General features: G+C 45.5%; 1 protein-coding gene across 5 annotated transcripts in view; it reads left to right on the top strand.

The window, feature by feature from the left end:
- The window catches only part of MAPKBP1 (mitogen-activated protein kinase binding protein 1), a 107,712-nt gene that overhangs the window by 62,652 nt on the left and 32,284 nt on the right, over positions 1-12,776 (top strand). For all 5 annotated transcript variants that reach the window (XM_075030672.1, XM_075030668.1, XM_075030669.1 and 2 more), the window contains 10 exons: positions 1,649-1,786; positions 2,623-2,805; positions 3,964-4,124; positions 6,402-6,591; positions 7,609-7,755; positions 8,685-8,869; positions 8,981-9,072; positions 9,453-9,578; positions 11,331-11,401; positions 11,852-11,973. In XM_075030672.1, the coding sequence (XP_074886773.1) occupies positions 1,649-1,786; positions 2,623-2,805; positions 3,964-4,124; positions 6,402-6,591; positions 7,609-7,755; positions 8,685-8,869; positions 8,981-9,072; positions 9,453-9,578; positions 11,331-11,401; positions 11,852-11,973 (1,415 nt within the window). The remainder of the gene's footprint in view (positions 1-1,648; positions 1,787-2,622; positions 2,806-3,963; positions 4,125-6,401; positions 6,592-7,608; positions 7,756-8,684; positions 8,870-8,980; positions 9,073-9,452; positions 9,579-11,330; positions 11,402-11,851; positions 11,974-12,776) is intronic.

Here is a 12,776-nt window from a genome sequence, read left to right as displayed (position 1 = left end):
GTGTAGTGATAAAATGTTAAGTGTGTCTGTCAGTGTTGAAAATCGAGTGCTCAGCCTTTTGGTTCTTTCTAGTTATACAAACGAAAGTAGTGACTTGGAGATGGTCATAATGCATGGCATGTGTGGGACAGTACAAGTGGCTTTGTTTTCCCTTGCTTATGCAGGTTTTTCTATTCACTGTGATCCTATTTATAGTTCTGTGCATGAGAGCTTGTGAGGTAAGGACTGTCTCACTCTTCTGCGCTGAAGAACACGCACTTTAAGCATACACTCCAGACTGTGACTATTGCGAGGTCCAGCTAGCCTTTATTTTGCAGGCTGGGTACCAAAACTAGGCAGGCTTTATCTGACCAAAGTCAAAGAAGAGTAAGAGACCAAGATGTGCAAACAGATCTCCTGAAGCACTTTCCTGCACTTTTAACCACAACCCTTCTTCTATCCACTGTGCTGCTGCTTTGATTTCCCTGTTTTTCCTGGCTGGGAGACTTAGTCATTTGACTGTGACGGAAAAGAAAACCCCTGTTGACTGTAGGGTCCCTTTGCTTCCCTAAAGAAAGGCCACAGCAATGATCCAGATGTTGAGGTCTGCAAGTGTTATAGGCCTTTCTCTGTACGCTCTCTTGAAAGAAGTTATGTTAATGGCTGTCCCCCTTGCTTTTCCCCCAGTCTGGGTTTGGGGGTCCTCCATAGTGATGGTGCAGCAGCATAGGCTCCTCTTGCTGGTTTCTTCAGTTCTATCAGCCTGCAGCCCAATGGGCCCCTTAGAGTGACATGGTCTGTGTGCCGAGGGCATTGTGTTGGGAAGACTGGGAGCAACCGAGTCCCTAAAAGGAAGGGTAAAGGAAACAGAGTGAGAATAAAAAGTGGTGCACTGTTGTCAACTATGTGCTGCATGGTTGAAAACCCACCACAGGCGGGGGGAAAACTTTTTTTATTCTCACTGCTACCAATCCCTGGGAAGAGGCAGGGGGAGGAAAACTGAGCACTGGTATTGTGGACAGGGAGCTCCTGCCATCTGACTGTTCTGCTTGGGCAGTGTCTGTTCCTGTTTTCTGTCCCTGCTGTGTTCTTCCTCCTTTCCCGAACTCTTTGATGTTTTGAGGTGCACATTTGAGGTGTAGCAGATTTTGCTTGCTTTGTCCCTTCCAATACAGGTATGGTCTTTCTGTGTTTTGGGTCTTTCGATAAAATGTCATGTCTTTAAAGAGAAGAGAGAATTTATAGAGGAACCAGTACTGTTTTCCCTGCAGAAAATACCTGTTCCCCATCTTGAGTGCCTTGCCCTCATTGCTGCCTGGAGGCTGGGAGAGCTCCTCCTTGTGCTGGCATACATATGCTTTTGCTGTTTAGAAAGGGAAATGGGTTTGCTCTGAGCTCCTTGTGATTGTGAAACCAACATGTTTGTCATGGCTCAGACAGCAAGTTCCTGCAGGCACTAATGCCTGCTGATTTGTTCTTGATCCCAGTCAATGTGGAAGTGGAATTGAATGGAAATGTGAATTGCACTATCTGCCAAATCAATGCTCCCAGCTAATGCAGGTTCTTTTCCCTGCTGCAGCACTTGTACTGGATATGTGCCTGTAATTAAAATGAGTTTCCTTTGCTTCTGAGCAAAGAAATTAAGCTATCTAAACAATTATGTTTCCAGAAAAACATCGTAGTGGCAGCCAACAAGGTCTCAAGTAAAGTGACGGCCGTGTCATTCTCAGAGGACTGCAGTTACTTTGTCACTGCTGGAAATCGACACATCAAGTTCTGGTACCTGGATGACAGCAAAACCTCCAAGGTGAGAGAAGGTGCATCAAGGCCAAGCTGTGAGCAGGCATTTCCATCTTACAGCAGGGTAGATTTTGCCCCAGTGAGCTGTGGCAAGTGGGAACTCTTTGATTTTGCTGGGATTCAAGGATAGCCCTCCACCCCTGGCTCTCAAGTCTCAGTCTCCCCATGGGCTGGTAGCACTAAAAGGCACCAAAAGCTTGTCTTATCCTGTGCTGAGGTAGGGCACGGTTCCTGAAGTTGTATAGCAGCATGCTTGTTTTTCAGTAGTCACATGTTCCAAAGGACAAAAAAACTAGAAAAGAGCTGCAGTCATTGAACTCCTTGGAGCACAGAGGTGGGGAGAGCTGTGTGATGTTGGTATGAGCATCTCAAAAGATTGTGAGTGTTATTTTGAAGTGTCAACTAAAGTGTTTAAACTTATAGCTGTTTTATTCCTCTCTGGGGGACAGAATCCACGTATGATAATTTTTCTGGTACTCATGAACAGATGTTCCTAATTTGTGCTTGGACCCTGCTTTGGCATTTGGTATAAATCACAGATTGATCATGGAAGGGTTGTTCTTCCAGTAATTGATCTGCTGTCTCTGGGTCATGTGTTTGGATGCACAGTTTTGGTGGCACTAATAGTGTTCTGTTCCACTGATATGCTAATACTGATGGTTCCAATACACTGTGCAACCAGTGGGTCTGCAGCAAGTAAAACATGTCACTACCTCTCCTTGTAGGCTGTTTGCACCTCTCTTTCTTTGAGGCACTTCAGCGCTCAAGGCTCGATGTTCTAAAATATGTCTGCCTGCCTGGAGTGCCGCGCTCTATTTCTAACAAACTGTTTTTTATTGGTAGGTCAATGCCACAGTCCCCTTGCTAGGTCGCTCGGGATTGCTTGGAGAACTGAGGAACAACTTCTTTGCAGATGTGGCTTGTGGAAGGGGCAAAAAAGCTGACAGCACCTTTTGTATCACATCCTCAGGCCTGCTCTGTGAATTCAATGAAAAAAGGCTGCTAGACAAGTGGGTGGAGCTGAGGGTGAGTTTTACATCCTCCTGTCCTGCAATATTTGTGTCTGCTGAAGCAGAGCAGGGACAACAAACAATAGGGGCACTTGGAGTGCAAGCTGACCACCAGCAGTGAAAGTCATTGGGCCTCTGCCACTTTGTGACTTAGTCTAGAAGGCCAGGCAAAAATAGCGTTGCGTCTTGGCAAAGGGATTTTATTAATCACTGAGGCTCTTTCATTCTTAAGCCTCAGCATTACAGCTATTGCTCTTCTGGCAAAGCAGTGTCCTTATGTAGCTTTGGCAACCCCTGTGTTGTCCCTCCTGGCTTGGCCTGGACAAGTATGAGTTTTAGAAGGATTCTGATTTCTACCCACTCTGTGTTGTCTTACTTGGCTTGTGCATCTCAAATGCAGGTTCCCAATGTACTATTTGGTTTGGCTATTCTAAACACCAGGTTGGCCCATAGTTAAGAATTTGATTAAGCTTATTTTCCTTTCAGTTGAATGTAAGATGCCCACCTGAAAGGATCTAGTGTATTAAAATGAAGGGAAAAATCTTTCCACGCTTTTCACTCAAGTGAAATGCCTCTTCTTTTCTTTCCTTTCCTCTCTAAAATCTGCCTTTCACTCTCGCTCAGAATACAGACAGCTTCACAGTAAGTTGGAAAACAAATTTTGCATTGACCCCATCCCCTTATCACCACACTCCATTTTGTACCATTTTCTGCCATTTGTACGGATCCCAATGGGAGGGGAAGAAAATCCATTTTTTTTTCTTTTCTTATCGCCTTGTGACAGGTAATGTATTGGCATGCTAGTACAGGGTGAGGTGCTGCTTGCCTACCAGTGGTGCCGAATGTCACAGAGGAACAAAAACCATGTTCAGAGTAAGACTCGGCTGGAGCAAATGTGTAGCTCTGCTGACCTCCCACCACAGTGGGTGACAGAGGAACCGGGCTCTTTCCTTAACCACTTGGAATCTGCAATGGACCTTGGCCGGGAAACTCTTCAGAAAGGAAAAATGGATTTTTAGGCTTTTCCTTACTCCCAGCGCTCGACTTCACTTCAGCTCTTCCGACCATGACTCCTTTGTCTGTCAATTTGCTCTTCTCCCTGTAATGTGTTGGGTGACCTTTGAAGTGAGAGCCCATTGCTTATTCACCTTCTTGTGTGCTGTGTTCTCCTCAGACCACTGTGGCAAACTGCATCTCTGTGAATCATGACTACATCTTCTGTGGCTGCGCTGACGGCACTGTGCGGATTTTTAACCCTCTGAACCTTCACTTTGTCACCACGCTGCCGAAGCCGCACTTCCTGGGAACAGACATCGCGAGTGTGACTGAGGCCAGGTACCATGGAGAGGGTGGAAGGGAGCAAGGGAGGCTTGGGGGGGGTTAGAACTGTTCCCCAGACCTTTGCCATCTGGACTGTGCTCTCTTTATGGATGAAAGTTGGCAGCCTGTTGCAGATCTCCCTGAGTTGTTGCAGCCTTGCCTTGTGTGGCTGGGCTACAGCCCAAAGCTGGTCGCTGGACTACACAGCGTATCTTGCTCCTCATCTCCCTGGGATTGTTCGGGTCTGGTGGCCTTTTGAAATTGGTTGCTATGAGCAAGCAGGCAGTGGGCACAGGATGCTGTGGCACACTCCAGTTGTTCCTGTACCATAGCACGTACTTTGCTTATCACGGGTAAGGGCTGAAGACTTTCCTCCGTAGCAATGTAATGATGTTGCTGAGGGATGCCCAGGCTCTGATGGGTCATTTTTTCAAAGGCTCCCTTGCGATCTTTTATAGACCCAAATCTACTATTGTCTGTAGTCTTTCTCCTCCCTCAATCTTGTGCGTTCTGTTGTCTTGTTTTCCTTGCTCCAGTATCTTCTGCCTTGGCTCTCTGTTTCTCACCTTCTGAGGTGGGTAATGTGATTTCCATACAGTTCTGTCTGCCAGCTTGCGGAGGCTTATGCTAGAGAAAACGCTTCATGTGTTGCTGTTTGCCAGTCCTGGTTGGAGGCTTTCCCAATCTTCTTCTGTTGCCCTCTTTCACTTCTGTCACTAGGGGGGAAAGAAATCCAAAGGTGTATGAATCTACCAGCCATCATTCCACTGGATATCTGGAGTTCCCATGTCTACAGATACATACTCTTTTTTTGGGTTCATGGGTTTTGTGGTTTTTGTTTTGTTTTGGTTTTTTCATATGTCAACAGGTTTTCTCTAAACTATTCTTGGGAACTTGAGGTAAAGGTTTAAACAGTGCACTGTTTAGTCCCCCCTCCAGAAGGTCAGTGGGAGATAATGATATTCCAGTAAGGGAGCTGAAGAAGGAACTATCTCAATTTAAAATGTTACCAGTTTCTGGTAGTGCTGAAGTCAAGCAATTGTATACATGGACCCTTTAAAAATACTCTCTGCTGCTGTCATGCATCAGTTGAGCAGAAATATTAATGTGATTCTTAAACATGCATTTGTAGCGCTGATTACAATCTTAACAATATTTTTTTATTTTAATGACTTCCAAAGAAGCTTGAAAACACAGGACTCCTTATATTCCCATGCATGCCAGAGTCTCTCTGTGGGATGCCAGTTGCCCACAATGAACTGCCCACAGCTGTATCAATGACTTGATTTTTCTGTAGGATCTGGGCTGCGCTCTTCTAGCCCTCAAAGCTGTGCACTTGCAGAAGCAGGGCTCCGACTGTCTGGTGTGCTACATGCACTTAGGCCCTCATCCCAGCATCTCCATCAGTCCTTTTAAATTACCTGCTCTCAACACCCTGGCACTCTGGCTATGATTACCTTATGCAATATCATTAACATCATTGTGGGATGGCTGTGTTCACCTCAGGTCAAGGGAGAAGCTCCTTCTTTACATGCATGGCAGCAGGACCCCTCTAGAGGAGATACAGGGTTCACAAGGCGTGATCTTGGTCTAACCTGGGGAAAGAGGCGTTTTCTTGTTCTGCAGAATTCCTCTGGTTTTAAGTTTGCATCAGAGAGCTTGCCTATCTCGAAAGGACTGTGCCCACCTCATGAGCTCCTGTGAGCAGCACCAAGCTGGCCTGTGTGTGGGGCAGGGGTGGAAGGGAAGCATGTCAGACAAGCGGCTGCTGAAATGAATCGTTCCTTTGTCCCTTGTGCTGGTGTGCTCCTGGCTGTTGAGTGCAGTACTTACTCTTCTGCTTGGTCCCACAAAAGAGCAGTTCTGCAATCAGTAAACAAAATATAGTACCCACCAAAAGATGATCCTTCCCCCTCCCCTTTGTTTTGAGATTATTTGACTTGGATTTTACCACCTAGATATGTAAGGGTAAATGATGATGATCCACAGTGATGATCAAGTGTCCTGTTTGGGCCTTCTTCAGGGAAAGTTGGTTGCCTGTCTGTGGTGGGACTCTGAGTTGGATGGCAAGGAGAATGACTTTTGCCATGGGACTTTCAGGATTCTTTTGGGACTCTGGTTGTTCAAGAGACATGTCTTCCCAGCCAGCTACTCTGTCTGCCTATATACGCCACAGTGTATTGTTCACCTTGCCAGTGCCCTGGGGGAGAATCTGAGCTCTCATGCTTCACGTCCTTGCTCTGACTCCAAGAGAGCGCAAGTTAACCAGGCTGTTGTTCTCTCTTTGTGCAGTCGTCTTTTCTCTGGTATGGCTGATGCGAAGTATCCAGACACGATTGCCTTGACTTTTGACCCCACCAACCAGTGGCTTTCCTGTGTATACAATGACCACAGCCTGTATGTGTGGGATGTCAAAGACCCGAAGAAAGTGGGCAAGGTGTACTCCGCTTTGTACCACTCTTCCTGCGTGTGGAATATTGAGGTATGTTGTCTGCAGACACAAGTTTTGGATTGCAAGTTGCAGCTGAGGAAGTCATCTGAAGAGCTGCCAAATTTGAATGCAGGCACTTACTGCAGAGAGAAAGAATTGACTCTAATTTCCTCCTGTGGTTAGTGTGGTTGCTACAGGGCTTGAGTTGGAGCTGGGAACAGTTCTTTGGCTGCACAGCAATGGCTGACCAAATGCATTAGATGCCGTGTGTTGCTGGAAAAAAAATCTCACCATTGAAAGGTGGGAGGTGGGAGAAGGAGCAGAACTGGGCAAAGCTGAATGCAGGGGCTCCTTTCACAAAACGTACAAGAGTTTACTGCTGACCTCAAATAAAATTATTTGAGGTCTGTGGTGAGCAAGTGCTCCGAAGTCAAAGGAACGAAACAAGTGATAAGATCTCAACTCTGATCCTTCTTAACCTGTTTACCAGGATGTCCAGAATTAGCCTCTCAAGTGGCTGTCATCTTCCAGTCTGTCTGGTTGGCTTTCCTTCAGAGGGACAGAGGGAAGGAAAGGAGGTGTAGGAAACAATGTAATTGCTAATATGTTGAAATATGTCCAACAGTGGTCAGGAAAGAGGGAAGTGGGAAGAGGTTGAGGACTCGTTTTTGTTATTATTTATTAATTGCATCTCACCATTTCCTTCTGGATTATAAATTGACAGTAGTAGTTGAAAGTTGCAAACAGCAGTGCAAGGTTGTTGTTGCATGGTCGTCGCTGCGTGCTCTTTGACGTGCTCTCTTTGAACTATTAGAAACAAAGGATGCTGGCTAGTTGCACGCTTCTTAAGGAGATGTTCTGTGTTCAGGGAAATGAGCATTTGTTTGAAGTGAATACGAAGCTCTGGTCTGCAAACAGGTATTCATTAGGAGAACTGGCTGGCTTTCGCCTTTACAAAACATAGAGCACAGCCCTTTTATCTCATTTTGTTTTGAAACTTGCTACCAGTGTCTAGGATGCCAGGTGCCAGGCAGTCTCATTCAGCCGTTGATTTTTACCTGCCCTTAGATGTATCCAGAGGTGAAGGACAACAATCAGTCATGCCTCCCCCCTGGTTCCTTCATCACCTGCTCATCTGACAACACTATTCGTCTGTGGAACACTGAGAGCTCCAACATTCATGGCACAGCCCTGCACCGCAACATCCTCAGCAATGTAAGATCCTAGGTTTTGATCACCTCCTTGCCCTTGGGGTTGCTTTTCCTCATGCACAGGTATTCCCAAGTTAAGGCCCAAAGTTCTTTGGATCTCTAAGTCAACACAAGCTTCTCTGTAAAGAGAGAACAAATCTGATAAAATCTATGAACCTGAAGAAACATGCAGGGAGTATGAGCTAGAAAGACAGTTTGTCTGAAATGGTCCTGGGGACTATTGCTTTTTCCATAAACCACCCAAGGATTTGCTGAGCTTGTCTCTTCCAAAATGGCTCATACCATGTGCTTCAGGAGAGCTGTTTCTCTTTTTCTCCATCTCTGTAATGTGTAACCACTCTTAAGATTTGTTTAGAAAGGTGCATTAAATGAGGCAGAGGTTTGGGAGGATTGAATGAGAAACAGTTTACACTCACTTCATCTATATAAGAGGGAGGATACTCATACACAACAGTGATTACATATGGGTATTTGCTTCCGTTCTTAGTTGTGTTGGAAGCTCCATGGGCACAGCAGCCCTGACCTGCCCGTTCTCAGCAATCTGCTCACGGTGGAAAAAGCTCCTGCTCTTTCTGTCAGTTCTCAAAAGGCATGGGTTGACTTGTATGATCCCTAGAAGTCTTACAGATTCCTGCTGTGTCCCCTGCTACATTGTAATCACAAATTCTAGATCTTGTCTATTGTGTGAGAGATGCTGTTAGTTTCTAGCTTGAAGGGAATCTTTTGCAAAGGGTGATAGTGAGACACAACTGTGAAACTTTTATACTACAATATGAAGGGGCTGAGTGCTTGCTCCTAGCTAAAAGATCCTAACAATTACAGCATTACTGCCAATGAAGTGTATATTTTGCCCGGGAGCCCAGTTTCTAAGGCAGATGCTTCACTTTAATATTTTGTAAACATTTAATATTTCTGGGTGTATTGTATCCCCAGGACTTGATGAAAATCATCTATGTAGATGACAACACTCAGGTACTTCTGGACACTGATTACAACTCAGCAGGAAGTGCAGACAAAGCTGATGCACAAGTGATGGATACGAAGGTGGGGATACGCACTGTCTGTGTGAGTCCCAGTGGGGAGCACCTGGCCTCAGGGGACAGAATAGGCACTCTCAGGTAATCCCATAGAGCTTCTTGTGCAGACTGTGGGCTCTGCAGGCATGACAATCAGAACCAGGTCTTGCTAATTTTATTAAACATACTGAAATCAGCCATGTTGTGTCTTAGGATATATGAGTTGCAGTCCCTGAGGGAAATGCTGAAGGTGGAAGCCCATGACTCTGAGATCCTATGTCTGGAGTACTCCAAACCTGACACAGGTAAATGCAGTTGAGCTTCTTCCCTTTTGCCTATGAATGTAGTGTTGAACAAGTCAGAATGTCCAGCCATGGTACATCAGAACTTTCAGTGGTGAGCTACTTCTGGATTTCAGAGCAGACTTGTAGCGTTGAGCCAGTTGAGCTAGACTTCAAAAAAGGCTTCTTCCTCATACTTTTCCTTGCAATACAGTAGGTTGAGATTGCAACTTGTTCTATCTGTTGTTATAGTGTGAAATCCAGGGGCGTTCCTTTGTGTCCATCCATGCAGTTAGCTACAGTATGTTTTGTCCCTAAGATGACTTGAGAAGCTGTTTTAAAATAGTGACTGGAAGAGCAAATGACTTTTTAGTAATGGTCTTGCACTCTTAACTTTCTGACAGGCTTAAAGCTCTTAGCCTCTGCCAGTCGGGATCGATTGATTCATGTCTTGGATGCTGGAAAGGACTACAGCCTGCAGCAGACTCTGGATGAACATTCTTCTTCCATCACTGCTGTGAAGTTTGCAGGTAGAGAATCGCAGCCTCCCTCCAAAGCTAGATTTGAGCACTGCTGTTGTCCCATTGTAGCTGTAAAGTAATTTTAACTACTTAAACACTGGGTTAGGCCAGGCTGAATCTGCAGCTGCTTTTTTGTCATCTTCTGTAGCTGCAGTCCTAACAGAACTTGACATATGATGATACTTGCCTTCTTTTCCCTTTTGGTTTTTTTCTCCTCTTCTTCCTCCCCACTCAAAAAACCCGTGATTGAAGTCCTCAGCATTTCTTTGGAAAGCTGTTTTCTGTAATGATTTACACCCTTTCACTGATGTCAAGTGGCTACACGCTATTCTTTGTGAGGAGAACTGTGGAACAGTCATCCTCCAAAAAAATCCCCAAACCCACAAAAACCATTTTGGGCTTAACTAGTCACAAGTAAATTTGTCATTGCAGACCAGCGTAAGACTTTGCATTTATGGTAATGGAGCACATTGCATCCCTAGCACTCAGTTACTACTGATGGTCAGACATCAGTGTGGTGTATTGTGTTATTGTTGGGGAACAACGAGGGTTGGCTGCTCTGCCAGGGGAAGCCAGTAGCCAAGGGTGGCAGGAAGGCAGGCAAAGGTAGTGGCCTAACTGGCAACGGGAAAGTCCCACAGTACCTGAACAAGGTGGAACAGATGAAGTCCAGTGACAGTAACTAGATCCAGCCAGTAGTCCAGATCACCAGACAAATCCATAGTGATAAAACAGGTCAGCAATTCATGGTCAGGATCGGTCTGGAGACAGTGAGCAGGGTCAGCCACATTTCAGTGCCTGCCGGGCAAGCCCATAGCAGCAAGGCAGGTTCAAGTTCCAATCGGGAAGCTGAGTCCATGGGTTAGGGTCAGGATTCAGATCAGTAGGGTGTGTGACCAGGCACAGGTGTGGCTGCAATGCTGCTGCTGCTGCAATGTAGCTCAGTTGGGGTTCAAGGATGAGAACCTCAGCTTGAAAGTAGCTCCCAAGTGAAGGGACCTTGCTGAAGCTTCATAGCAGAGGCTCCCTGAAGCTGCTGTGAGGCTTTTTCAAGATTTTCCTCAAGGAGCTCCAAGGCCGGCAAAAGTTTCTCTGGTAGGTCTGTCTTACCAGTGAGCTGGCCTTGAATGCAGCCAGCTAAACTCCTAGGAGATGAGGGAACTGCACTCATGGCTTGGCATTGAAGGCCTTTGTGCTAGTCTGTGAGCTAAGTGCAGTCGTGCTCTAAGTGGGTGCAGTTCAAGTGGACTTGTGTGATATTGGATCCATTTTCATTACATGGAATTTTATCAGGTGTTGTTTTGCTGAAGGAGCAGATTGGTTACAAAAGAGTGCTAAGAGAAGAAGGGAAGCCTGACCCTGCAGTAAGAAAGGGCAGCAAGAAACATGTGACTGACTTTGAGGACTGAAAAGTGCCTATTGCCTGTTTTCAGCTCATGCTGAGTGTGAACTTGTCATATTGCCAGAGTGCTGTGGCACATAGAGAATAAGCATGTCAGCATACTGTTGAGGGAGAAGACAGAATTACATCCTAATCTGTTGTGTAAAGCCTCTGTATTAAGGCCTTATGCACTCTGAGCATTAACAAATGCTGTCCCTGAGAAGGAGCCTCTGTTTTGCTGCAGCATCCTGCTGCTTAGGTAGGAGTCAGTCTTAGCTAATCAGGACTGGAATAAATGAGCAGCAGTATAAATTGAAACATTTCCTCCACCTTGTATCTGTGTGTTTATCTTTTGATCGGCTCCTGCCTTTTTGTTCCAGCCAATGATGGGAAAGTGCGAATGATAAGCTGTGGGGCAGACAAGAGCATCTATTTCCGCACTGCGCAGAAGGTAACCTTATTACAGCTTTTTGTGCAGGTTTTTTAATAATCTCTCCACAAAGGAACTACTTTAAAGAGTGAGATTAGAGTTTCTGTATGAGCTGGTTGCTATTTCAGCCTCAGTGTCTCCCACTGACTCAGTGCAAGAGATTAGATTTGGAGAAGTAGTTCTGTGAAGCATGCAGCTGCTCCCAGCCTGACCTCTCTCAGCAAGATGCAAAGTAGAGAACCGTTAGGATATCTGCTTTTCTTTTGCTGCCAGGGCTATTGTGAGGAGTGGTGAAAGAATATGGGCTGAAGGGGAGTTCATTGTGCCTCCAGTCCCAGCTGCTCCCAGCAGATCTGATTAGTGGGAAGGGATGGTTTGTGCTGGCTATGTGAGAAGACTCATCTGTATTTAGAAGTTTTTAATAATGGGTTAACTACTTGATTTTGACACAGTCTTTACCCACATGCTTAGACAGGAGAAGGGGTTCAGTTTACCCGAACACATCACATTGTTAGGAAGACCACTCTATATGACATGGATGTGGACCCCAGCTGGAAATATGCAGCTATTGGATGCCAGGATCGTAACATCAGGTTAGTTTACTTCTTGTCTCGAAAATATTTTTGCAGTAATAAATGAGTTGGCCAAGGCAGCCCCATCTCCATCATTGTTCCTCTAGGTTCTTTGACACAGCATTTTCAGGCAGATCTGAGGCTTCACCTAACACTCTGTGAGGTTGAACTCTGCCTTTTCCCTTGCTGATAAAAGCTGTGGATATATGCAAATGCCCATGGGACTCTTGGCTTCTCGCTGGGTTGCTCTGCAGAGCAAAGCCTTTCTGTTGGGAAAGCAAGTGTGCCTTCCTTGGCACATCATTGAGCTGTGGGGCAAGGACTTCAGCGCTGTGGTAATTTTTGCTTTTAAAGGTATGTCTAGTGAGAAGCTGTGAGGTCCTGTGGAATATCTGGGACTGTAGGAACCTAAAACTGAGCTAGGAGTGACTGTCTTTGGACAAGTGGAATCCATTCTCTGCTCCCTCTTTATCCATTTCTTCAATGTTTGCTTCTATCTTCAAAGCAAAGGAGACACTCTGTAGTTGTATGTCTCATCTTGTATCTGGGTGAGAGGCCAAGAGTTTTGGTCATAGCTAAATACCACTACTGAATGTAATTTTGTTTTGTATTCTAATGTAAATAAAGGGTCTTGCTCTCTTAACCCTTTCCTTTAGTATGAAGGAGCCACAGGTATTTTCATAGCAGGGAGGACTGGCTGAAGTTTATTAAGAGCTATTCCTGCTACATAACCATTAGCCATTACAAGGCATGGCAAGGTTTTCTCCCTCCCATTTGATCTCCTTCAGTGCCACGATGCTATACTTGGTTTTGATTATTGGCTT

This window comes from Buteo buteo, chromosome 6 (assembly GCF_964188355.1).
Source record: "Buteo buteo chromosome 6, bButBut1.hap1.1, whole genome shotgun sequence".
NCBI lineage: Eukaryota > Metazoa > Chordata > Aves > Accipitriformes > Accipitridae > Buteo > Buteo buteo.
Note: the sequence above shows the minus strand (reverse complement) of the source record. Positions and strands in the feature narration are given on the sequence as shown.